General features: G+C 43.6%; 1 protein-coding gene across 2 annotated transcripts in view; it reads left to right on the top strand.

The window, feature by feature from the left end:
- Positions 1 to 222: 222 nt before the first annotated feature.
- As3mt (arsenite methyltransferase) overlaps positions 223 to 27,534 on the top strand; it is a 35,085-nt gene continuing 7,773 nt past the window's right edge. Inside the window, exons 1-10 of one of the 2 annotated variants that reach the window (XM_048439015.3) lie at positions 223 to 348; positions 576 to 616; positions 818 to 999; positions 1,711 to 1,861; positions 3,397 to 3,533; positions 5,343 to 5,412; positions 8,447 to 8,528; positions 11,245 to 11,376; positions 11,853 to 11,995; positions 23,125 to 23,259. In XM_048439015.3, coding sequence (XP_048294972.3) covers position 348; positions 576 to 616; positions 818 to 999; positions 1,711 to 1,861; positions 3,397 to 3,533; positions 5,343 to 5,412; positions 8,447 to 8,528; positions 11,245 to 11,376; positions 11,853 to 11,995; positions 23,125 to 23,259 — 1,074 coding nt within the window. In that variant the 5' untranslated portion in view covers positions 223 to 347. The remainder of the gene's footprint in view (positions 349 to 575; positions 617 to 817; positions 1,000 to 1,710; positions 1,862 to 3,396; positions 3,534 to 5,342; positions 5,413 to 8,446; positions 8,529 to 11,244; positions 11,377 to 11,852; positions 11,996 to 23,124; positions 23,260 to 27,534) is intronic. The other variant, XM_048439016.3, reaches the window with a different exon arrangement.

Here is a 27,534-nt window from a genome sequence, read left to right as displayed (position 1 = left end):
ACATCTCTGCGAAGGACTTTATGAGCGGGATAGAGGAAAGAGTTCATGCCACAGGGAGGAAAATACATATGGGTGTTCATGTAACACACACACAGAATGAAACTCAGCGAATCAGTAAAGGAAGTTGTTAACTAACAAAACCATTAGACGGGATTCAAGGACCCCAAGTTGAAGAGAAGACGCAGCCTTGGCTGCGGAAGGGTTTTTCAGGGCTACGGGGGTGGAAGGTCAGTCAGGGGGCGTGGCCTCGGCGCGCTGCTGGTGCTGCTGCTGCTGCTGCTGCTGCTGCTGCTCCTTAGCGGAGTTGAGGGGTTATCCCAGGTCCAGGAGTGTGGAGATCGAGAGTCAGTGAGTAGCTTCTGGCCAGTCCCCCTCTGACCTCTGACTTGCCACAGGTCCACAGAGCCTCCCGCCCTGCTCCCACTTCTGGGCAGCCCAGTCGGCTGCCTATGCCTCGCTGAAGGCCTCAGCCCCCTTTCTCTTCGCCCTGTGTGTTGCTATCTCTCCGTCTTGCCCTCAGCCCGGTCCCTCTCAGCGTGGTCACCCCGTTTACCCTCTGTTCTCCCGTTTTTCAGTGTCCGCTCCCCGAGACGCTGAGATTCACAAGGACGTTCAGGTGAGGGTCCTAGGGAATGGCTGCGTGGGATCGCTCTTCCGGGAATCCTGCCAGCAAGCCACTTCTGCCCACACTGCTTGCATAGCACGCTGGGGTTGGGCAGAGCACGCTGGGGTTGGGTAGACCAGGGCGTGGGGTCGGAGTTGGCCTTGAGCAAAGGCCAGTGGGTTGTAATTAAGAACGTGTCCTCGAGCTCTGTAGGCAACAACTCCCGTTCTTTTCCTCCTGGCTTCCGGTCCTTGGTTGTTGCATCAGAACTACTACGGGAATGTACTGAAGACATTTGCAGACCTCCAGACTAATGCTTGTGTCACTCCAGCCACTCTGGTCCCCAAGTACATCCGGGAAACTCTGAAGAATGTACACGAAGATGTTACTTCGAGGTAGAGTGTATATACTGTTTCCACGAAGCCTCCAGACTGCAATTTTCCCATACTCGTCGCTAGGGAATTTAGCCATATCTGTTGGCCATCCTTCTTCCCATATCTACTGTGAAACCCCAAAGCTCGGCACTGAACTGCTTGCTCCTCTGCTGAAGACCCCTCAAAGATGCTCTCCATCCCTTCCCATTGCAGGAGACATTCAAGCTCCTTGGACCGTGGCAGACATTCAAGTGTTTAATAGACTAGCTCACACTTTCTAAACCGTTGATCTTTGCCTGGCATAGTATTGCCCACTCGAAGATCAGTTATCAAAGAGGGTATCTCACTGAAGTCTTCCTCGCATCATGGAGCCTTCTTCTTCCCAACCACTGCCACACTTACTCCCAGTGACACTCACTGTCTGACAATCATGAGACAGGTTCCATACCTGTAGTTTTTACCTCTCAAGTTACAGTACCTGCACCTGGGGACAGGATACCTTCCTTGTTCAGCAAACAGTGCCTTAGATGTATTTATTCAGCACATATTTTAGATGGTTTTCTTGAGGCTTGCTATCTTGTGCGGTGCCCAGCAGCACTGCTATGGCAGACATGGCCCTGGTTTAGTGGAAGAGACAAAATAGTAATGTAACTGGGTGAGGGAGGGAAGCATAGATTTACTACCTGAGACTTTTCCAGTCTGTTTCTAAAACATGTCGTTTCCCCTTCTCAGGTATTATGGCTGTGGTCTGGTTGTCCCTGAGCGCCTGGAAAACTGCCAGATTTTGGATCTGGGTTGTGGAAGTGGCAGAGATTGCTATATGCTTAGCCAGCTGGTTGGCGAGAAGGGACATGTCACTGGAATAGATATGACTAAGGCCCAGGTAAGGCAAAGATTTGGAGGGAAGGGAAGAGGTTTTCCCAGACCATTCTTTGAGGCTGAAAACTGCTTCCCGTTGTCCTTCACGGTGTTTCGGGAGGCTGGGGTTTTGCTACTGTCATTTGTGCCTCTTGTGACCTAGAAGTTGAGGACATTGACAATCAGTGACTCTCCTGGAGAAGTCAGTCAGAGGTTTAACCTGACAGGTGAGCGTGTGATGACCCAGCGGTACTTCCTCTTCTCTGGTCATCTCTGTCATTGGATAACTCAAGCAAGACTCACTTAGTTGGAAACTTCTGTCCCGGGTTGTGGCATATCTTACATGCCTTGCCACGGACCAGCTCAGGTGAGCCACTCAGACCGTGGGGGAACAGGACGAAGGCACAGGAGAATTCAGAATACGGCGAAGGAAATGACAGACAGTCATTCTCAATGTGATTGAGACATGCTGCTGTAACTTTATTTCAATTAGTGTAAGGCTTATATATTTTTTCAAACAAAGAACTTGGCAAAGGCATACATCATCAGATTATAAAATAGAAAAGATCAGCACAAAACAGTTTTCAAAGAGAATCTTTGAAGATGCTTTGGCAGGGGTACAAGAACTTTTGCTCTTTCATATTTTGACTCTTTTTCTTGCCTTAGAGAGGCCATTGCCCTTGAGCTAGACTATCTTTATCAGCTTGCACCAGGTGGCTGGCTGGTTTGAGCTAAGTGACCTTGTGTGCCTGGGTGAGAAAGAAGAAGGCTACTATCTTCCTGGGAAAACTTTCTGCTAGGAAATTTCTAAGACATAGTCTCGAACCTCTTTGAAATTCACTCCATATCACTGACTTCAACTTTCCTCCCTTCTCAATTCTCAGGCTCAGATGTTGTCAGCTTAGGTTAGGTCTTTTTTTTCCCACGAGAAAGATTTCATAGGCCTTCTGTTTACAACTGCACATTTTTCCCAGGTAAATGCCTAAGGCTTCTAAGGTTTTTCCTAGTAAAATTAACTCCTTTTGTTCCACATCATCAAGGAATTATCCTAATGATGACTCTGCCAATTCCCAGAACTGGCTACTTCTTTTAAGGCTTTAATGAATGGTGGGGCAGAGCTCAAAATGTCCTCAGCAGTCTTGTTTGTATCCACAACTGCCTGGAATAGTCTGATCTGTTGACAATATGCAAGAATCACAAAGAACACAAAGACAAGAAAAAAGACACACATATATGGCTCCAAGGACAGCGAAGTCGAGTCAGTACAAATGGTGACTCAGGTGGCATTATACCACAACTGATTGCCAAGGGACAGCCTGGAACACAGCTCCGAGAAGCACAGATCCCAATCCTCCGGCAACACCTGCCCGTCCAGTCAGCATTTCTGCTACACTGGTGTGACAGCCGTGGATGTTGCAGGGCCTCACGAGTCTTGTATATCCATTCAGTAACTCAGGGCAGGGAAAACATATGCATTAGGAATAGGACAGTTTTCAGGAAAAAAAAAAGATTTATTTTTGAATGATGCTGATGACCAAATCTGTAGTTTTCTTTCTCTAGGTGGAAGTGGCTAAAACCTTTCTTGAGTACCACATGAAGAAATTTGGTTTCCAGGCACCCAATGTGACTTTTATTCACGGCTGCATTGAGAAGCTGGCAGAGGCTGGGGCCCACCAGGAGAGCTACGATATTGCTGTGTAGGTCTGCAGCCTTTCTGCTAAGAGCAAAGCCCATTTCATTTTGAGCACACAAATACTACCACTCTTTGATGAACTGACTCTTGTTTAAGGAATTAAACTAGGGACCTAGAGAGATGGCTCAGTGGTTAAAAGCACTAGCTGTTTTCTACGGGACCTGGGTTCAATTTCAGAACCCACATGGCAGCTCACAACCGTCTCCAGTTCCAGAGGATCTGACCTCCTCACACAGAAATACAGGCAGGCACAAACACCAATGCACATGTAATAAAAATAAATATTTAAAAAGTTTAAAAAAGAAAAAGTAATTACACTGAATTTAGCATAGTCCTTCATAATGGAATGAGGTCTCTGTAGTCTATTAGCAACAAAACACAGCTGCCTGAGAGAGAATTTAAAGTTGCCATGTGTGTCTAGCCTCTGGCACAACCATGTGGCCAAGGATAGCTATGGATACAGCCCAACACAAAAGCACAAACTTAAATATTATGAGGTTTTTTTTGTCACTCTGTTGTGCATATATTGGTGCAAGAGTAGAAGACAGTGTCACATTGCAATGCCAATCTACCTGCCCACCAAACTAAAGTCAGGACTTCTCGGGCCAGCTAGTCCACAGTCTGTGCTCCTGTGACGTGTACCCACCTCTTCTTATCTGGAGTGTAATGGTGGGTTGTGCTGCAAGAAATTTGTATTGGACCTTTTCCTAATTGTGTGAGCATCAGCCTGTGTTCACCCAGGCTTTGATGACAGAGCCCTCTGCACACTTAGGCTGTGTGATGTACACAGGAGAGCCAGCCTGTTGACACTAGGGCCTGACAACCAGAGCATCAGATCAGTTCAGACCTAAGAGGAGAGGTGATGCTCTCCAGGGCTGCAGTCATTCAAGATGCACGAGCAGACTGTTTTACAGTGCTTTTTCTTGTAAGCGGAGTCTGTCCACCATAAGATAACGATGAAAAGTCGAGGCCAGTTGTCTTGTTCATGAAGTGTGGCACACTGTGTGTCATTGTACATGCTGTACTCTTCCACAACTGGCTACCTGTGAAGGTGTTGACTCCAACCGTGTTACAGACACTTGGCTAATCTACTATGGTGTTGCTCTGGTTGTCGCTCTACTAGACAATAACAGGCCTTATTGTAATCTTATGAGACTACCATCATGTTTTGAGACAGAGTCTCACTATGTAGTTAGTGGCTGACCAGGAACTTGCCATGTAGACCAGACTGACCTTGAATGCACAGAGATCTGCTTGCTTTTGCTTCCTGATTAAAGGCATGCACCACCAAATTTAGCAATGACTATATTTTTTTCGTGACAAATTATGGTATTTTGTGTTTCTCATTTTCCCGAGTCATTGTTAAATCATGCCCAGGTGACAGGATTGGGCTGGTTTTTTTTTCCTTATGATGCTGGGAATTGCACCCTGAAGGAGCATTTTACCATTGAGTTACACACCTAGCGTCAAATGAAAGTGCTAGAAAAGCTGCCTTTGAGGGACTTTGTTCTCATGTCTTGAACACCTCATGGCAGGCATCTGAGTCCAGGCTTGGTTCTGTTGCCTGGTGAGCATCAGGACAAAAATAAGAATCACGCTTCCTATTCATTCGTGCACATTTGTTCTCCCTGGCTGCTTCTGATACGGCTCAAACAACTTGCCTGTCTCCCTCATCTTGGGAAAAAGTTGAGTATGAGGAAGGAAGGAGAGCCAGGAAGAATCGGTAGCTTTGATGGTAAGATGGAAGCCCCTTTGGGTTTTAAAGGATTTGAGTCCTTCAACATCTGTCCTTTTTTCCTTATTTTTTTTTTAGATCCAACTGTGTTATCAACCTTGTTCCTAACAAAGAGCAAGTGCTCCGTGAGGTGTACAACACACTGAAGGTGAGGGAGAAGGAGATGGCTGGTCTTTAGACACCAGAGAGGGTTGCCAGGATCATACGCTCTTCTGCAACTAAGAATTCAAACTCTCAGTTTATTAAGAAGGAGCCAGGTTGGCCATGGTGGAGAATCAGAGGTTCAAGTACTTTGCAAGCTCAACTGTCAGGATAACACGATCCTGCCAGTAATTCACGAGAGACCGTCCTTGCTGCAATCACACGAGGTTTCAATCGACGAGACGAGAACCAGGGCACTGGGGCCGAGACTCAGAACCCATGCAGGGGAAGAGTTTGACCCCGAGTGACCGGGAGAAGTAGTTTTTATGGAAGAAACCACGCAGCCCAGTAATCCGAAAGGGCAGGGAGGGTGTCACAGAAAATTCCGAAAATACCAGTGATGATCACAAGGGGGCAACTCCCTGCTTCTCAAGATTATTTTCAAGATTACAATCTAACTTTATCTTCAGCTAGTTCCTGAAACACTGAACCAGCTAATCCTAGATTTCTGATTCTTCTCTTCCTACTAGATTTTGGCTCTATTTTTTTCCTGCTGGGGAGGGGGGAGGACCCGGATTTATCCAGGTCTTTCAGTGTGATGCTGATTCAACAAAAAAGTACACAAACGGGGGTGTGAAGTGGGGTTGGCGAATCCTCTAGCTAGAGCTCATTTTTTCCTCTCAGGATATGGGTCATTGACTGTTAGAATATTTGCCTTCTTGCCTGTTGCCCCTGGTTACTATTGACTGTGACTCGCAGGTGACACCCGCAGAGTCTCCGGAACCTGTTGAGTCACTCTGAAAAGCCCCTAGGAATTTGCCTCTCCTAAAACAGACCCTGCTTTCCCGTGATACTATATCTGATGCCAAGATACCTTACCTTTGAAAACTCTAAGATGGACGTTTTCTATGGAGACCTTTTTAGAAGGGAAACTTCCATTTGCTCCCCAGCCTCCCTGCCTATGAATGGGTTTGTTTCATAGTGCTAGAGAGCAAAGCATTCTGGGATTTGGAGGGCCAAATGTGAAGTTCAGGGTCAGACATCAGCGTACACAGGGCTCAACTCCAAGCACTGTAATAAGATTTCTGGGATGTTTGGCCTAAGGGACTATTCTACAGCTCAGATAGAAGTATCTCTAAAGGGCTGGGCTGGGGGGTCAGTGGTTAAGGGCACTGGCTGCTCTCTCAGAGCACCCAGGTTCAATTCCCAGCACCCACATGGTGACTTCCAACCAGCTGTCATTCCAGTTTTAGGAGCTTGATGCCCTCTTCTGGTCCCCAAGGGTACCAGGGCACAGACATTCATGCAGGCAGACACATAGGCATGTAAAATAACAAAATAAAAATGTAAAGTTATCTATGTAAGAATGATCCCATGCTGTGTCAAGGATGCCATCTTGTATACCAGCTCATGATATTCACTGAGATCAACTAACAGACGCTAAACATTACTATAGAACGTAGACATCCATGCTTTTGAAATTAACTAAGTAACTCCTTCAATTCCTGCTGACTCCTTTGACCTATATGTTAAGGATATCTAAAAATTTTAATGTGTAATAACATCACTGTAATTTTCCGTCTTTTTTTTTGAGACAAGTTTTCTTTGTGATAGCCATGGAATTCATGATGTAGATCAGGCTGGCCTTGAACTCAGAAATCCCCCTGCTTCTGTCTTCTGAGCGCTGAGATTAAAGGCATGTACCCTTACTGCCCAGCTTTATTACTATAATTTTTTCTTCCTCCCTCCCTTCCTTCCTTTCTTCCTTTCTCTCTCACTATTTTTTTTCCAGGACAGGGTTTCTCTGTAGCCCTAGTTGTCCTGGAACTCTTTCTGTAGACCAGACCGGCCTCGAACTCACAGAGCTCCCCCTGCCTCTGCCTCCCAAGTGCTGGGATCAAAGACGTGCACCCCACCACCTGGCTCAGTTACTGTAATTTTTGCGGGTTAGACTGTTAATTCTGTAGATGTGCCTATTAGTCGTCCAGATACCTAGGGCTTGTTCTATTTGGACTGGCTAAAAATTTAGGCAACCTGAATGTATTTAGGAGAAACACTCATTTTTCCCCCCTCCTGTGTTCTTGTTTATTTAAAAACTTTAAAAAAATTACTTATTTTATTTTATATGTATGAATGTTTTGCCTGTATGCACACACGTGTACCACATATGTGTCTGGTGAGCACGGAGACCGGAACTGTACTTACAGATGGTGTTGACTGAACTTGGTTCCTCTACATCAGTGGTTCTCAACCTGTGGGTTGTGGCCTCTTTGGGGGTTGCATATCAGATATTTACATTATGATTCATAATAGTAACAAAATTACCGTTATGAAATGTAATGAAATAACTTTATGGTTGGGGTCTCCACAACATGAGGTGCTATATTAAAGGGTCGCAGCTTTTGGAAGGTTGAGAACCTCTGTTCTAATCTATTTGAATCCCCACATTTTGTTATTTATTTAGAATTTTCTTGATAAGACAGATCCTTTATGTTATTTTATGTTTTTGAGATGTGGTCTCTCCCTGAACGTGGAACTCACTGAGTTGCTGGTTGATCACCTTCGGGTACTTAGATATTGGCCCCTTCAGAGCTGAGTTATATAGATGTAAAACTGCGCCTGATTTTTGTGGATGCTGAAGACCAAAACCCCAGCAGGCACTCACATGGCAAACACTTTACCCACAATCCATCTCTCCATCCTAGCACGTTTCCATATGTGCAAATAGTATACACAGATGGAAGTCACACTCCCTTTGTCCTCTCATGCTTCTGCACTTCCTGATAACTCCCTCCTTTCTGAGTATTGGAAAGGAACTTCATGTTGGATAGGACACAGAGTAATTAAACATCTCTGTCCCCGTGTATTGATTTTAATGAGCGAGGCAGCTGTTACTTGTTCAAAGGTCAACTTGGTCAGTCTCAGATCAAACATTGGAATTTTGAAGTTGGTCTCCTGGATGCATCAGTTTTTTTTGGTTGTTGTTATCTGGGATCAATGTAATCTTTAACCTTGCTCAAATGTGTGCTGCTGTTTTTCAGTATGGTGGGGAACTGTATTTCAGTGACGTCTATGCTAACCTTGAAGTGCCAGAAGACATCAAGTTACACAAGGTTTTATGGGGTATGTGTTCTTGCTTCATTCCCATCATTGATTATTGACTAGTGTAGAGTTCTATCCTGCAAGGAAGCTGGGGTGAGATCACTGGATGGGAGAGCAAATGGAGTATGGCCAGAAGGTTCTATTCTTTTTCGGCTCCCCAGAAACAATATGAGGGCTGGTGAGACAGCTCTGTGGGTGAAGGAGCTTGTGGCTCAGGGCTGGCCGTCCGAGTTTGATTCCTGGAACTCATGTAAAAGTGGAAAGAGAGAACATTCCACAGACCTGTCCTCTGACCTATACATGTCCAGTGGGGCACATATGCCCATGTGACCCCTTCTACCGCTGTAAATAAGCTTTTTAAAAAAGTGATATAATCTTAAGCAATTTAATTTATCTATTATTGGTCTTCTAAACTATAAATTGAAAATAATAACAGACTACTTTAAAAAACTATTTTGAAGAATAAAGGAGATAGAGTATTTTTTTTATATTTATTAATTTATTTATTATGTATATAATATTCTTTCTGTGTGTATGCCTGCAGGGCAGAAGAGGGCACCAGACCCCATTACAGATGGTTGTGAGCCACCATGTGGTTGCTGAGAATTGAACTCAGGACCTTTGGAAGAGCAGGCAATGCTCTTAACCTCTGAGCCATCTCTCCAGCCCAAGTATTTATTCTTTTATAGTCACTTGAGAGTCGCTGGAAGTTGAGGAGACAAATGCATGCTCATGGTCAATCGGACTGGAAAATAGCAGTGTTTCATTTAAACGGGAAGCGGTGGCAATGCCTGTGATCTCAGTTGGAGATGAAGCAAGAGGATCTGTGCTCATCAAGGCTGGCACAGGCTACAAGATGAGACATAGTCTCAAAAAAACACTTAACTTTTAAAATAGATTATCAGGGCCGGCCAATGAGATGACTCAGTAGGTAAATCACTTTCCTTACCTGATGAGCTGAATTCAATCCTCAGAGCACGGAGAGAATAGACCTCTGTGCTCCATATATGCCCTATGGTGTTTGTACCTCACCCAAGAATATGTGTATATGTATATATATGTGCATACACACACACACATGCAGGGGAGAGATGGCTCATGGGCACAGCCACTTGCTACCAAGCCTGACAACCTGAATTTGCTCCCTGTAATCCCTGTGGTAGAGGGAGAGAACCAACTCCTGAGAGCTGTCATCTGGCCCACATGTGTACTGTAGCATGTGCTGTCTCTCATATATACATGTGCAGACAAACAAACATATAATATATGTGTGTGTGTGTGTACATAAATAAGCCAAGTATTGTTACACATCTTTAATTCTAGTGCTTGGGAGGCAGAGGCAGGCAGATCTCTATAAGTTCAAGGCCTGGCCTACATAGAAAGTTCCAGGCAAGCCAGGGCTACATAGTGAGAGCCTATCTCCAAAAACATAAAACAATAAATAAGTAAAATAATTAAAATAGAACATTTAAAAAATATGAAATGTGTATTTCCTAAGTCCAAATATTTATTTTATTTTATTTTATGTATGTGGGTATTTTGCTTACATGTAGGTCTGTGTACCAAATGCGTGGCTGGTACCTGTGGAAGCCATATGAGGGTGTCCGATCTTCTAGAACTGGAGTTATAGACAATTGTGAACTGCTGTGTGGGTGCTGGGACTCAAACCTGGGTTCTCTAGAAGAGCAGCTAGTGCTCTTGGTCTCAGACCCATCTCCCCAGGTCTAGTCTAAACATGTATAAATAGTCTTGTACAACTGTGTCGCTCAGCTTGGCATGTTTGTTTGCCGGTGACCACTAGTTTGTCTCCAACTTATTGATGTAACACATAAAACATGTATGAATATATTTGCACTTGAAAATGATCTGTAAAAATGCCTTGTGAACATTAGTGGTGGTTATTGTTCCAGGAATAGACTATGAGATTCATCTAGAGCTAAGAGACAGACTTTATGCCATTTTATTCCCATTAACAGCCCTTTCAGAGTATGACTGAGCACGCATACAGGATTGTGATTGTGTCTTAGTAGAACCAACACATCATGACTGTCCTGAAAACGGTTCTCAGAGACCTCTAGCTTACAAATTCTGGTTTTAATCACTATTCTCTAGGCCTCGTGGATACTTCCAGGCCCTATGTTTTTGTTTTAAATTTATAATAATTATTATTTTTCTTTTAGTTTTTGATTTTTCAAGAGAGACAAGGTTTCTCTGTGTAGTCTTGGGTGTCCTGGAATTTGCTTTGTAGACCAGACAGGTCTCGAACTCACAGAGATTTTCCTGCCTCTGCCTCCCTAGTGCTGGGATTAAAGGCATATGGCGCCAATCGCAGGTATTGCCTTCGTTATTACTATTACTTTTCTGTTTTGACACAAGGTCTTCTGTAGCCCAGGCTGGCCTTGAACTCTCCATTCTTCTCCCGAGTTCTGAGATTACAGGTATTTGCCCCCCCCCACCGCCCCACATTTGCTTTTACACAGTGCTGGGGATCAAATCTAGGACTTTGAACCTGCTAGGTAAGCGACTAAGCTACATCCTTAGCTCTTGTGGCTTTGTCGTTTTGAGAAAGGGTCTCAGACTCACCTGGGATGCCTCTATCTTCTACCTGCTGGGGTTACAGGTCGGAACCTCCATGGACACTTAGGTCCCACATCTATACTATGTCTTAGCTAATTGCGCAGGCTATAAATTTCCATAATGCTGCTGTGTATTGATGGCTCTGTAATTTTTCTTTTAGGCGAATGCCTGGGTGGCGCTTTGTACTGGAAGGATCTTGCCATCATTGCCCAAAAAATCGGATTCTGCCCTCCACGTTTGGTCACTGCCAGTCTCATTACAGTTCAAAACAAGGAACTAGAAAGTGTTCTTGGTAAGAAGCAACAGCAGAGATTCTGACGCAGTGGGAACGGTTTCAGTTCAGCGGTTAATTTAATGAGTGATTCTTTTTTAAAAAACGAGCATTAGTGTTTTGCCTGCATGTATGTCTATATTAGTGTCAGGTCCCCTGGAACTGGAGTTACAGACAGTTGTGAGCTGCCATGTGGGTGCTGGGAATCGAACCCGGGTCCTCTGGGAGAGCAGTCATTGCTCTAACAGCTCGCTAGCCCCCTTTAATGAGTGATTCCTACCAAGGGGAACTGTATCTATCACCTGGAAGTGTCCATCGTCCATCGTGTCTCCTGAATGATTTCAGCCCCTCCCTCAGAGTGCTATCTAATGAAGTGTTAGACTGAGGCATCCACAGAGACAGCTGATGGCGTACTGGGAGGAAATCACCTGTGTGGCATCCTGCTTTGTTGAAAGCCGCTGGGGTGCAGGAAGTGAGCCCTGTGTGTCTATTTTCAGGGGACTGTCGCTTTGTGTCTGCCACATTTCGACTCTTCAAACTCCCTAAGACAGGACAGACTAAAAGATGCCAAGCTGTTTACAAAGGAGGGATCACAGGGCATGAAAAAGAACTAATCTTCGATGCAAATTTCACATTCAAGGTAAACAACAACAACAACAACTGTTCAAGGGGGTAGCAGTGTGGCTCAGTGGTAACGCACTCACCAGCCTGCACAAGGCCCCATGTTCCATCTTCAGCAAGTAGGCTGGGCAAGGCTGGCATCCATTATGTCTGTAGCATTCTTTCTGCTTTTGCCCTTGTACCACCCCCTGACCCCCACCCCCCACGACAGTACCTTTCTTGGATCTTGAGTTTAACCCTAAATTGCTTTTCACTATTCTGATGTTGATTGCTTTGTGTGTAATTTTGTTTTTTTCCTTAATTGAAGTCTTCATTTCATTTACAGTAGAGTAGTAAACTTTTTATACCTCCTCTTGACCAGTGATTCAAAGGCATAGAAATTAACACACCCTTTTAATTAGTTTAAAATAGGTTAAGTTTAATAAGTGCTTCAAGGTTGAAATCCTAATAAGAACATATTGTCTGGAAGAACACCCATTGGCCACCCCTGTAAGATGCTTCAGCTGGTTTAGAAGGACAGGGGTTATATTTAGAACACCTCCGCTCTAGAGAAGAGGGCAGAGGCATACTACTTTGTATTCCTGTGACATTCTTTAGATGTTTGGGTTGATTTTCCTTCCACGAGGGCTTTGTCAAATGTCCATTACATGAGATCCATAGCCTCTGGACTACTCTGATATTTTGACCTATTTACTCATTCTGGGTCACATCCTAGAAGGCCACCTTTTAAGATTCTGCATGGCTGTCAGACCCTCTGGATAACTTAATGGTGTAGGCAGATGTATGTAAATCTGCAAAAGCCCAAATAAAAGAATATCAAAGTTTTATTAGGAAGCATTCATGAATAACAACAAGGTAGAGGACTGGCACAGTCTTCCATTCTGTCCTGGAGTGAATAGAAGCAGCAATCTAATCCCCTACCACCACACAAGAGAGCAAGCACCAACCCCCCTCTTTCTTTTAAAGGAATAATGTCAGCAAACAAGAAGCTTCACCTTTATTGGGCCAGATAGCCCAAGGTCATGGGTGGGGCTAATACCCATTTTAGTACCCACTTTTGTCCAAATAAGAAGGTTCTAAACAAAACTATATACAATAAAAACAATTATCAAGTTTTGCCCAGGAAAAAGAGAGGGTAATAACATACATAAAAATAGAACTACAACTAGTAAGAACAAGATCAAGCAAGAAACACATATTTAATGTCCAGGCTAATAAGTAATTGGCAAAGAACAGAGATTATCCCAACAACTGCTCTATCTGCGGAGTTTGAGTCTTGTACTTTAAATGCCTTAACTAAAATATGAGAGGACAGTGACTGTGACTATCTAGTCTTCAACCTCATCAAAGACCTAAGAAGGAAAGTAATATTAACTGAGTAAGCAGAAAGTGGAAGCAAGCAACTTCCAAAAGGTACAAGAAATGACAGAAACTGTTGGCTATCTGGACAGTCACCCAAAGTCTCTCTGCAATGTTGGAGCGATCAATTTTGGTTGTGAGGTTAGAATATCTGACAGACCGATTTCAGAAGCAGGAAAATTCAAAAGACTATCTGACCCTGTCTTGGCAAGGTCTAGCAGTCGCTTTTTCTTGACTCCTGCAGTTGGGACAAGGGCAGTTCTTTGCCTGATAGGCCAGTTTTGCTAAGAAGAAAACAAGATCCATATGGAATGTCTCTGGTGTCCATCATTCTCTCAGGTGCTGCCAGGAGCAGCGTGTCTCATGTCAGCAGAGTTCCAAATTATTAAAACATTTAAGTGCCATATTTTGTAGGTCTTTGAAATGTTTGAAGATTACATGTCTATGTGGCATACATCTCTACACATCTAAAGAACCTAAATAATATAACTATAAGTATGACAAACATGGGTGACTATAACATGTAACTCTCAATAGTCTATACAGCTTCTAGACTGGAGCTTCACATAAGCAATCTTTAGACAGATGTGCAGCATGAGAATGATGACCTTAAAATTGTAACAAATATTATAAAAATATCTTGATCAGAGGTAGAAATGTATAGTGCAATATAACAAAAATATCTTTAAATTGTATCAATATACAAAATATCTTAAGCAGATATGGAAACATACATACATACAGTATGACAAAAATAATTTTACAGTTGTGTGCAAAATCTTTGTAAACAGAAATAGGAATATACACAATATGACAAATATAATTTTGAATTTGTATCAATATGCAAATTATCCTAGACAGGAACACAAAAATAATTTTACATATGTACCAATATACAAGAATATATATCAATGTAAATTGTCTATAATTAATAGTTGTCAAAATAGTTTAGAAGTAGATACACTAATCTACCTTATTATCCTATCCTATCTATTCCCCCTTTTTAATCTACCAAACAAAATTCCTAAGTCTAACTACTATTATTATGCCCCCAACCCTATAACTTATAACCAACCTTGAGAAAAACAAAAAGCCATCCATCCCAACTGTTGGGAGAGGGGGGTGTTGTTTTGTTAGAATTACTTCCAGATGTCTTGGGGGTAACGATTTCTCTATGGTATCCTGCTTTTAAAAAAACAACCTGAAACAATAGTTAAGTAAGTCTCAAGAGAATTAACTGTGACATTTGTAGTCAGTCTCTGAGTAGCCAGCAAGGTCTATCTGACTAGAGTGTTGTAAGAAGGCGGACCATCTCAGCTAGCCAATATGGAATTATCTTGAGCAGTTGACTCTTAATCCCAGCGTTGTGGGTTCAAGCCCCACATTGGACGCCAATTGTAGATGGACATATGTAAATCCATGAAAGCCCAAATAAAAGAATTTCAAAGATTGATTAGGAAACACGAATAACATGGTAGAGAGCTGCTGTGATCTTCTGTTCTGCCCTGGGGTGAATGGAAGCAGCAATCCAATCTCTGACCATCACAAGCACCTACCCCACTTTCTATTAAAGGAATTACATTAGCAAGCAAGAAGCTCTGCTGCTATTGGGCCAGATAGTTCAAGGTCAAGGGCAGGGTGAATACCCACTACATAATGGCGTTACTTCCATTCCAGAGATGTATTCCTATTCCATCTATTCCTTCGGAAGACTTACTGGGCTCCCCAAAGGCTCCTGGGGAGAACCTTCCTGGTTCCCTAGTTATCTTTTGGCTTCTTTTTCCCTCTGGGCTATCTCCTGGGCTTCTTGAGCCTTCCCTCTTTTCTTTAGACTTGTGCTTTTCACATTCAGTGTTCTTCAGTTTTCTGGGCATCATCTGAATTTCCTTCAGTCTTCATCATAATCCAGTTTACAGGCAAAGGCAAGATGGCAGGCTCTTCTTTCCGGTGGTCTGAGTCTGTATGCTTGGGTCTTATTTCAGTGGCTTTGCCATTGTCTTGAATTGGAGGCGTTTGGCTTTTGTGACCTGATAAAGGACATTGACTCTCCAATGAATGGAGAGCTTTGGTGGCGGCCTCTTCCTCTTCATTTACCTGATGGTTCATCATTTCCTTGGGTATTTTTATCCCATCCTTCTCCCCACTTTTCCCCCAGTTCAGGGTCTTATTGTATATAGTTCTTGTTGACCTAGAACTCACTGTGCAGACCAGGCTGCCCTTGAACTCACAGAAAGCTCTGCCTGCATCTCTGGAATGGAAGGCTTGCGCCTCCACAATTGGTCTCATCCTTATTTCTTGAGGGTCTTGGCAGCTGTTTCAAGTGTACTTTCATTTTCAGTTTTTAGATCACTTTTATCGTTTGATGACTCATCTGTCTTTGCTTTCCTGTCTCTTGCTGTGTTTTGATTCCTTGATATTTTCCTCTGCTTTACTTTGATGAGTAGCAGGTGGCACTTACCACCCCACTATATTCTTTCCCTCTCCATCTGGAAGCACAGTTCCCTGGTGGGTAGGACACTCGGATCTAGCTCACACACTTCTCAAGTATTTGAAACTCTCACTCTGTAGAGGTCCAGGGTGGGGAGGAGGGTGGAGGCTGAGGGGGCTATAACTGATCACAGGACTGCTCCTGCTTGTGTGTATTTATTAAGTAAATTAGAAAAGAATTTTTCTCAATATTTTAATTGCATTAGGGTTAAAAATGCCAGGAGATGTTGGTGCATGTCTTTAATCCCTGCACTCAGGAGGCAGAGGCAGGTGAATCTCCACGAGTTTGAGGCCGGCTTGGTCTACATAGCTAGTTCCAGGGCAGCCAAGGCTACATACCTATTATGTATTTTATTAATCAATTAAGAATATTTTGCTGTGTTTGCCTTATTTGTGTATGAATATTTGTGTATGTATATGCATATATACATACATGGTCATGTGGCATATAACATTTCAGTCAAGAAAATTCTAAAAACAATGGTAGTGCCATAGATTATAATAGAGTTGAAAATACCCTGTCTTGTGGCTGGAGAGATGGCTCAGCAGTTAAAAGCACTGGCTGCTTTTCCAAAAGACCCAGGTTAAATTCCCAACACCCAAATAACAGCTCACAACTTGTCTATAAGTCCAGTTTCAGGGGATCTGATGTCCGCACAGAGGCATCTATGCAGGCAAAACGCCAACCACATAAAATAAAAATAAATATATTGAAAAAAATTTAAAAAGAAAAAGATGTCCTGTCTCCTAGAGACGCAGAGCAGTCACAACGCCACAGAGCACATGTCACTCACGTGTTTATGGTGTTGCTGCTGTCAGTCCACCTCCTGTGCTCTCAGCTGTGCACAGCATAGCATGTACAATTACAGGCAGAACACACTACTTGATAGTGGTAATGATGGAGAGCCACTGACTTCCGTGTTTGCCATCCTTTCACTGATGTTTTAAAATATACTCTTCCGTATTTATTTATTTATTTTTCTTTATTTATTTTTTAAAATTAAGTTTGTGGTTGGGCTGTTGATAGTGACCAGCACACACCTTCACTCCCAGCACTTGGGAGGCAGAGGCAGGCAGATCTCTGTGAGTTTAAGGCCAGCCTAATACTAGATACACACTTCACAGCATAGGTGTGTACAGGCTATAACATCTAAGCCTGTGTAAAGTACAAATGTGTGGTGTTCACACAGTGAGATATATATATATATATACATATATATATATATGTATATATATACATATATATATATATATCAGGGGTGTGTATGTTTTAAGAAGTATACCTGCCATTACACTATTTTGTCACTATGTGAACACCATAAATTTGTACACACATATATAGATGTAGCATGAATTCTAATTGGTCTTAATAATAAAAACCAGGAGTCAGATATTAGGGGGTGAAAGCTGAAAGATCAGGGAGACAGAGGAGCCAGCCACAGCCACTTCTTACCTCGCCAACTCCTCAGCCTGCAAAGGGGTACCCTTCTCTGCAAGTCCTCAGACTGAAAGCCTTCTCTATGAAACTGCAACCTCGGACTGAACCCTGAGCTCCTGTCACCTCCTTCCTTATGTTCCTCTCTCCACCCAGCCCAATCACTTCCCATCTCCCCCTCCCTAGTGCCGGGATTAAAGGTGCGAGCCACCACCACTTGACTGTGTTTCTCTTTCAGACTGATTCAATCTCCTGTAGCCCAGGGTGGCCTTGAACTCACAGAGATCCTTCTGCCTCTGTTTTCTGAGTGCTGGGATTAAAGGTGTGTGCCACCACTACCTGGCCTCTATGGCTACCTAGTATGGCTAGCTCTGCACTCCGATCTTCAGGCAAGCTTTATTTGTTAAAGCACAAACAAAATATCACCACATATAAATGCAAATGATAGACATGATATTTTTCCCTTAAATATTTCAGCCTGTATCTCATAGGAATTAAATATTTTTCTGACTACAATATTATAATCACGCCTAGGAACTTGGGTCAAGCTTCTTTCCGAGGTTCCACTGAGAGATGAGGGAAAGCAGGATGGCGAGCAGAGCTCCCGTTGCTGTATCACGTGATTCTTCACTCTCCGTGGACAGAGGGCTTTGTTCTCTCAGTGTGGAAAAGTACCGCCTTTGGAATCAAATACCCAGGTCATATTCTAGCTCTGGGTAAAGTAGAATGTCACTGATGCAAAAATGTAGTTCTCACCTCAAAGAGATGAAAGCTGGTTTATTTGGAACCAAATACGATGACCCTCGCCCAAGGAACATAGATTCCGATTTCCTTAAATGGCACATCACACTGTGGAAATGGTTACATAACATTTGTATTAGTTATAGAACAAGAACATTTATAATCAAAGTATTTACCAAATACATTGGTGGGAACCACAGGCAGGTGGGTTACAGCAAAGGGGGAATACTCCGCTGTTGGTTTCTGATGCTATCTGATGACACTCTTGACTTTTGGGTTGGTGAAGCTGATGGTCTGCTAAGAAAACATTGTAAGGGTCAGTAGTCACAAGGATGCTGGGTGAGACACTGGTGTGGGCAACAGATGCATGTCAAGGCAACTAAAAACACGCCAAGTTGTGGTCTGCAGCATTTTAGCTCTCCACAGTCTTGAAGTTCAGTTGTTTGCCTTGTAGACTCTTGAACACAGGAGCACAGAGAGCTTTTCTCTCCACACCCCTCCTCTGCATTCTTCACTTCATTGTCCTCTGCATCCTTCTCCTCCTCTGCATCCTTCTCTGCATCTTCCTTCTGTTTCTTCTTCTTGGATCTTCATAGTTCCTGCTGTTGGCCAAGCATCACATTTTGTGCATGACAAAGCCAAGCTTTGTTTCCTGTCCTGTGCTGGGAAGACCATTCCTAGAATCGGAAAGAAATGAGGCTAAGGAGGCATGGAAGCAGCCTTCAGGAGAGAGAAAAATTGGTAAGATTTTTGAGGAAGAAATTCCTGGATCCTATCACCAAATCTACCAGTCATGATCTAGGTCTGATTTTCTTTCCCCTTTTCACCCCTCGTGTCTGCCATAATGTTTACATGTGACGTGTGATAGAGTAAAACACCTGGAGTTAAAATAATTAAGAACACAGTGTGGCCTAAAGAAGTAAAAGTATTAGATGAGAAACGCTAAAATTTTAACTAGCTAAAGAGTCTCTGTATGTCACCGTTCTCCCCCAGACTGAGAGATGTCTCCCCATGCCCACAATCTTCTCCCTTCATGAGTTACTTTACTTATTTGAAGAATTTCAAATAATTTATTATCTTTTAAAAGTATTTATTTTTATCTATGTGTATGTGATTGAATATATGTGTGTGTGTTTGTGTGTGCCTGCCACTTGTGTTTAAATCTCCACAGAAGCCGGGACTGGTCACTGGATCCCAAGGAACTGGAGTTATAGAGGTAGTTCTGAGGTGGCAGATGTGGACATAGGAGCTGAACTCTGGTCCTCTGGAAGAGCATTATCAAATGTCCTTCTTCTTCTTTTTTTTTTTTTAAAAACCATTTCTTTTATTTTATGTGTATGGGTGCTTTGCCTGCGTGTATTTCTGTGCATAATGTGTGTGCTTGGTACCCACAGAGGCCAGAAGAGAGCGTGAGACAGTTGTAAGCTGCCATGTGGGTGTTGGGAATTGAGCTCAGGTCCTCTGGAAGAGCAACAGTATTTTTTTTTTATTGAGCTCTACATTTTTCTCTGCTCCCCTCCCTGCCTCTCCTTCCCCCCCCTTCAGCCCTCCCCCAAGGTCCCCAGGCTCCCAATTTACTCAGGAGATCTTGTCTTTTTCTACTTTCTACTTCCCGTGTAGATTAGATCTCTATAAGTCTCTCTTAGTGTTCGCATTGTTATCTAAGTTCTCTGGGATTGTGGCTTGTAGGCTGGCTTTCTTTGCTTTATGTTTAAAAACCACCTATGAGTGAGTACATGTGATAATTGTCTTTCTGTGTCTGGGTTACCTCACTCAAAATAATGTTTTCTAGCTCCATCCATTTTCCTGTAAAATTCAAGATGTTGTTATTTTTTCTGTTGTGTAGTACTCCATTGTGTAAATGTACCACATTTTCCTTATCCATCCTTTGGTCGAGGGGCATTTAGGTTGTTTCCAGGTTCTGGCTATGACAAACAAAACTGCTATGAACATAGCTGAACACATGTTCTTGTGGCACGATTGAACATCCTTTGGATATATACCCGAAAGTGGTATTGCTGGGTCTTGAAGAAGGTTGTTTCCTAATTTTCTGAGAAATCACCACACTGACATCCAAAGGGGTTGTACCAGCTTGCATTCCCACCAGCAATGCAGAAGTGTTCCCTTTTCCCCATAACCTCTCCAGCATAAGTTGTCATCAATGTTTTTGATCTTGGCCATTCTTTCAGCTGTAAGATGGAATCACAGAGTTGTTTTGATTTGCATTTCTCTGATGACTAAGGATGCTGAGCATTTCCTTAAGTGTCTTTCAGTCATTTTAGATTCTTCTGTTGAGAGTTCTCTGTTTAGGTCTGTACTCCATTTTTTTTATTGGATTATGTGTTCTTTTGGTGTCCAATTTCTTGAGTGCTTTGTATATTTTGGAGATCAGACCTCTGTCTGATGTGGGGTTAGTGAAGATCTTTTCCCATTCTGTAGGCTGTCGTTTTGTCTTGTTGACCATATCCTTTGCTTTACAGAAGCTGAAGTTTTAGGAAGTCCCATTTATTAATTGTTTCTCTCAGTGTCTGTGCTGATGGGGTTTTATTTAGGAAGTGGTTCTCTCTAAGTTTGGTTCCCAGCCCTACATGGTGTCTTATGACTACCCTTAATTCCAGTTCTGTTGGATCTTGCAATCCGAGTTAACATACTGGAATTCACCAGCTGGAATACCAAGTGACCCGCTGTTTCTGAACAGTCCCCTTGAGTTTAGATTTGGTATGGAAGGACTGTCAGGGGAGAAAGACTCCCAACAAATGATCACACCAAACCACTTGGTTTTCAGATCTAGAGCAAACAAACAGAAAGGCCAGAAACCTAAAAACTTTCAGAACAAGCAGACAAAACCAGATAGTCAAGAGATAGGATCCCTACAACAAGTTCAGAAGAAACAATGGCTGCTATCCAAAGCAAGGGAGAGCTCAGCCTAGGACTCATCAGTAGCCAACCGGGGGTGGGGGGGGGGAGGCAGTACAGGATATTTAGGCACACGGTCCTCATTGTGGGGTTTCTGTTTTATTTTTTAAAGCAAAATCCAAGGTTGAGAACGTAGCTCAGTTGGTAGGTAGGGCGCTTGCCTAGCATGCATGAAGCTGGCATTTAATCCACACACTGCATGGAAGTAGGTGTGGTCCCTGTCTGTCATCCCGGCATGTGGAAGGCAGAGACAGGAGGATTAGAAGTTCAAGTGTTAATCCCACCAATCGAGAATGAGACCACGGCCACAGTTTAAAGCTAAATTTGAAGCAAGTTTTAATTAAGTACTGGCCATGTGAGTGGGCTCTGACCAGGTCCATACTCAGGATCCTGGAAAATGACTGAGAATCAAGTATGGCCTGGGCTTTAAAGAAAACCCATAATTCATTGCATTTCTCTTCAGGTCCAATCAGGGTGTAGTGGTGTTTCAATTGTATTTTAATAAAAATTAAACTTTCCTGAGGATCAGAAAAGTAAAACAGTCACACTGGCCAGCCTTACAGACCAGGCAGCTTGCCATAGAAGCTTGCCATAGAAACCAGGCAGTAGTGGTGCACGCCCTTAATCCCAGAACTGGGGAGGATTATAAAACAGGAGGAGACAGCTCTCAAATACAGTATCATTCAAAGATTCCTGGAGGTAATCACAATTTTGGACTGAGGTCCAGGTAAGAGCCAATGACTGGCTGCTTTGCTTTTTGGATCTTCAGGTTGAACCCCAATTTCTCTCTCTGAGTTTTTTTAAATTGTGCTTCATCAGGGGTAACCATATATCCTACATACCTCCAGCCCACACGTGACCAAGCACATCCAGTACAGATGAGGCAAACAAACTTGTTTAGGGGAGTGAAAACATGTGATTTACTGTCTCCCATAAACAATAGCCTCCAGCATTTCAGGAACTGTCTGTCCTTGGGCAAGGGGCTTGCAGATCAGAGGCATTTTTGTTTCATGAATCTCTAAGGTACAGTAATTAAAACTTTAAATGTAATGTTGGCTCTCACACGAGGTCATTTTTGGGTAATAGCAATTTTGCAGCCAGCCTAAATGGCATTAGACATAGTTCAAAAGAAAGAAAGAGAGGGAGAGAGGGAGGGAGGGAGGAAGGGAGAGAGGGAGGGAGGAAGGAAGGAAGGAAAAAAATCTTACTGAAAATGCTCTATTGGGTATGGTGGCACCCATTTGCAATCTGAGCATCTGTGAGGCTTAGAGGAATTGCAGGTTCAAGGCCAGCTTGGGATATAAGTGAGTTCCAGATCAGCCATTGGATTTTGTCTTTAACTTTTAGAAGGGAGTCAAAGAGATGGTTCAGTGCTTGCTGTACAACCATGAGGGCCAGAGCTCGAATCCTAGTATCACATGCCAAGCCAGGTGTCCTGATACATAGATCATACCAGCACCAAGGCCGAGTCAGGAGAGTCGCTGGGGTTCACTCACTGCCAGCCCGGCTGAGAAAATGTGAATACCACATTGTGGGGAGACTGCCTGAAGGAATAGACAGATAGTAATAGGAGACTCACCCAGTACTTTCTTTCGGCTTTAATCCATGGCCTCATGCTGGCGGCCCCAGCCATCAAATTGCTTTATTGCTACTTCAGAACTGTAATTTTGCTACTGTTAGGAATCGTAATGTAAATATCTGTGGTTTTGATGGTCTTAGGCGACCCCCCATGAAAGGATCATTTGAACGCAAAGAGTCATGACCCACATGTTGAGAAGCACTTTATGTAACCCATTTGCCAAGCGTCTTGGGATTCAGAGAAATGCACTTCAGAAACCGGTGCTCCAGTGGAGCTCCCGTTTAGCTGGTCAGGTAAAGTTCAGGGCGAGACCGTTTCTCCAGCTCTCTCTGACAACGCGTTAAACACTGGGGCAGGGAGTGCCCTCTATAGCACTGTCACCCAAGAAACAGTGACCCTGACATTGATCAGCTGACTGTCATCAACAAAGGGGTCTGACAATGAGAGAAGAGCACCTTAGAAGGCTGGTTTGGTCCCTTCCCCGAAATGTCACACATCAGAAACAGGCCTGGCGAGATGGCTCAGCAGGGAAGTTGGCTTGCCTGGGAAAACCTGGCAACCTGAGTTTGGTTCCTGGAACCAAAAGGACCACAGTGACATCTTTTGCTGTTCATTTTGTGCTGCCCTGTAGGAAGGCGAGGCTGTTGAAGTGGATGGAGACACAGCAGCTGTCTTGAAGAACTCGCGTTTTGCTCAGGATTTTCTCTTCACCCCTGTTGGAGCCCTGCTGCCGGCTGCCCCGAGCTGTTCTGGATTAGAATCAAAGGTTTGTTTCACTTTCAGTCCTGTACTTCAAACAGGTCCCTTAAAACAGCGACAAGCTGCAGGCTCTGCTAAAACAATAGTTTTCTTTGCAGCGGGCTACCTCCCCTCAGCTAATATAGCTAAATGATTTGATTTGATTTGACAAGTTCTTTTTATTTAGAGATTTGTTTTTATTTTATGTGTTTGGGTGTTTTGCCTGCATGTTATGTCTTTGTACTGTGAATCCCTTGGAACTGGAGTTAACTGATGTAGCTGCCGTGTGGGTGCTGGGAATCAAACCTGGGTCCTCTAGAAGAGCAGCCAGTGCCCTTAACCATGGAGCCATCTCTCCAGCCCCTACATTCTTTCCCCTCTAATTCTTCACAAGTCAATAATAATCTTTGAGTTTCTGGAATATCTGTGAGTTAACCGAATAGAAGGTGTTTGTAAACCTCTGTAATTGTGTTTGAATATATACTTTCCTGGGAAACTGTCACTTTGATCAAGTTCTCAAAAGAGTCTAGACACCAAAAAGGTTAAGAGTTACACAAAAACATGTTACATTCTGGACTCAGAATGGGTATCACATACCCATAATTCTGGTGATAAGAATGAAGGGGAGCATTATTGAATCCAGAGTTCAAGACCAACATGGGCAACAAAGGAAAACCATGTCTCAAAAACAAGCAAAACAAACCCAAACCCCAAGTGAACATTATAAACGGCCTATATTTCCTTTTGGTAATCGTCAATTCTAAGAAAAAATTAAATAATTCTTACCAATTTAACCACTTAAAACTTAGCACAGGTTTTTTAAAATTATTATTTTATTTCTATGGGTATTTTGTCTACATGTATGTCTGTGCACCACATTTGTGCATAGTGCCTATAGAGGCCAGAGGAGAGCATCCAATTCCCCTGGGACTGGATTTGTAGACAGTTGTGAGCTGCCATGTGGGTGCTGCGACTTGAATCTGTGTCCTCTAGAAGAGCATCCAGAGCTGAGTCATCTTTCCAGCACTAAAAACGTTTTTGTTTTTCTTCGATATTTTTAATTAATTAATTTATCTGTTTATTATTAGTGCACATGCGTGCGCAACACTGCATGTGCCAAGACCAGAGTATGGCTTGTGTGAGTAGCTGCTCTCTTTCCATTGTATGGGGATTAGGGATTAAACTCAGGTCGTTAGCTTTGACAGCAGGCTGCTTTCTGCTGAGCCGTTTTGTCAACTCCCCCATTCTATGCTTTTAGAAATGTATAACTCAGTGGCGTTTAGTTCACAGATATCAACACTCTCTACTTCCAAAACTCTCGCCAAAACAAAAACAAAATGAAACAAGGCGGGGCGGCGGTGGTGGTGCACGTCTTTAATCCCAGCACTCGGGAGGCAGAAGCAGGTGGATCTCTGTGAGTTCAAGGCCAGCCTGATCTATAGAGCTAGTTCCAGAACAGTCAGGACTGTTATACAGAGAAACACTGCCTTGAAAAACAAAAGCCAAGAAACCAAAAAAACCCCGAATGTCACCACCCCATGTGCAATGAGCAGCTGTTTCCTCGCTCTGGTTCTCAGCAGTGGCTGATGGCTTCCACTCCGCCCACACTTCTGCCTCCTTTTGACATTTGATACGGGCAAACTCATATACACATAGTCTTTTGTAGCTGACTTTTCACCTATGTTTCCAAAGCTGCTTCTTCAATTGGAGCGTGCATCAGCCCTTCCCTTGTCTGGGCGTAGGCTAGAACACATTGTTTAGCATCCTCTTGATGTGCTGTCCTCTTCTTGGAGACTGTCAATAATGCTATTAGTGACATGAATATGCAAATTTGTTTGAGTTTCTGCCTTCAAAGATTTTGATCTATACCTAAGAATGGAATCGTTTTGCCTACATTTCTAACTTTTGGTGGCTTTTGATGTTTGCTTGTGGTTTTGAGACAGGGTCTCACCGTGTAACCCTTATCAGCCTGGAACTCAGGGTGTAGACCAGTTCATCCTGAGCTCACAGAGATCCACTTGTCCCTGCCTCTGGGGCACTGAGATGAAAGGGAGAGTGCTACCATGATCGGGTATATTCCTAGCTTGTCAACAGCCAGCGAGCTGGTTTTCAGAGCAGCTGAACCGCTTTGCACCCCTAGCCCTGTCTCTGGAGCGGTCCTGTTGCCGCTCACCGCACCCTGCAAGAGCAGGAACAGAGCTGAATCTCCAAGCTGTGCTTATGCAGAAGGCAGGTGATCTGGGAAGGCCGTGGCCTGATACCTTAAAAACTGCTTTCCCTTATCTGCAGCCGGCAGCTTCAGCAGAGCAGGGAGAGCAAAGGCCATCATTCCTCCAGCATTCTTGTTCCTCTTGTCAGGTGGCCAGCCTTGTCCCTGAGATCTATGATGTCAGTGCCTGGGTCCTTATCATCGTTTACCCTCTTCCCTTGTTCTCCGAACATCTGGGCCAGCTCTAGACAGCTTCTTCCTTTATTGTCCTTGTCTCCTCCAGGGCTCTCTGGCCTAGGGAGGTAACTCGGAACAAAGAGGCCACTAGCAAGAGCGTGGTCACGCCGACTCCTTTCTGTCATACGAAGTACAAATGTGCCTTTAGAATGTCGACTCTAAGGTGTCCTCCTCCGTCTCTCCAGTCCCATTGTGAGTAGTAACCCCTGTAAGTCTGCACTGATGAACAGTAGATTCTTGCTGCTCTGCAGCCAGTAGTTAGCATGGCTTCTCCTCAGTATGGGAGTTTTCCAGAATAAAGCGGTACACACCAGTGCATACCCTCTGCAACAGCAGGAAGTTGTGCTAAGAAAGAATTTTAATAAAGGAAAGCTAGGAAGCCCTCCTGGATACTGGAAGGTTCAGGAGCCAAAAGGCAAGAAAAGACGGATGGGAAGTGAAAAAATTGGCCCTCCTTTCCATGATTTTATGAACCATCTTAACCCGTATTAAGGCCTATTTTATTCATTTGGTCTTTTAAATCTTACTTACTCATTTTTTTTTTGAGACAGGATTTCTTTGTGTAACATAGTGCTGGCTGTCCTGAAATTCACTTTGTAGACCAGGCTGGTCTCAAACTCACAGAGATCTACCTGCCTCTGCCTTCCGAGCGTTGGGATTAAAGGCGTGCGCCACCACTGCCTGGCCTGTTCATTTGTTTTCTAGTGTTAGATTTTCTAATGTTTTATTTTATGCATATGGATGTTTTGCCTGTATGGATGTATGTACTCCACATATGTGTCTGGTGCCTGCAGAGGTCAGACGAGGGCACCTGGCCCCCTGGAACTAGAGTTAAGATGGTTGTGGGGCACCCTGTGGGAGCTGGGAACCGAGCCTTGGGCGAGCAAGTTGTGTGACTTTGATCTGAGTTTCTCCTAGTTTAATAATGTTGACCCTTTCTCCATGCTTAGTGACCGATTGCTTATCTTCTTTGAAGAAATGGCTCATCACGTCGTGGTCCACTTTTAAATTGGGTTGGTTGTTGTTTGCTCTTGAGGGTTTTTTTTATTATTATTTTTTTACATTCCAAACTCAGTTCCTCCTCCCTCCTTTCTTCCCGTTTCCCCCAGCTTTCCGCCCACCCCACCCCTCATCTGCTCTTCAGAGAGGGTAAGGCCTCCCCTAGGAAGTCAATTAAGTCTGTCCCATCACCTTGTTGAGGCAAGACTAAGCTTCCCCTCCTATCCCCCTCTCCAGGCCTAGGCTGAGTAAGTAAGGTATCTCTCCACAGAGAATGGGTTCCACAACGTCGGGTCATACATCAGGGTTAGATCCTGCTCTCACTGCCAGTGGCTGCACAGATTGCCCAAGCCATACCTCTGTCACCTGCATTCAGGGGGCCTAGTTTGGGCCTGTGTAGGTTCCCCAGCTGTCCAGAGTCACTGAGCACCCACTAGCTTGGGTCAGCTGATTCTGTAGGTTTCCCCATCATGGTCTTGATCCCTTTGCTCATGTTATTACTCCTCCCTCTCTTCAATTTAAGAGTTTAAAAAAATATATGTTTATATTCTACTAGGGTTAAACCCAGGGCCTTACACACTGCAGGCAATCTCTGACTGCTCATCTATACCCCAGACTTGTACATGTTTGTTCCGAATACCAGGCCTTCTCAGATATGTATTTTGTTACTGTCTTGATAGTATTCCTGGCTGCATAAAAGGTCTTAAATTAAGTTTGGGTCATGTCTAAGAACCTATTGTCGAATCTGTTATGAAGATTCTCTTACTCTTTTTTATGCTTTGCTTTCACATTTTAGGATTTAGTTTAGTATAAATATTGCGATGGGGTGACGGTATAAGTGGCCTGTTGCTTGCATGG

The sequence above is a fragment of the Myodes glareolus genome, chromosome 7, assembly GCF_982192425.1.
Source record: "Myodes glareolus chromosome 7, mMyoGla1.1, whole genome shotgun sequence".
Classification (NCBI taxonomy): Eukaryota; Metazoa; Chordata; class Mammalia; order Rodentia; family Cricetidae; genus Myodes; species Myodes glareolus.
Note: the sequence above shows the minus strand (reverse complement) of the source record. Positions and strands in the feature narration are given on the sequence as shown.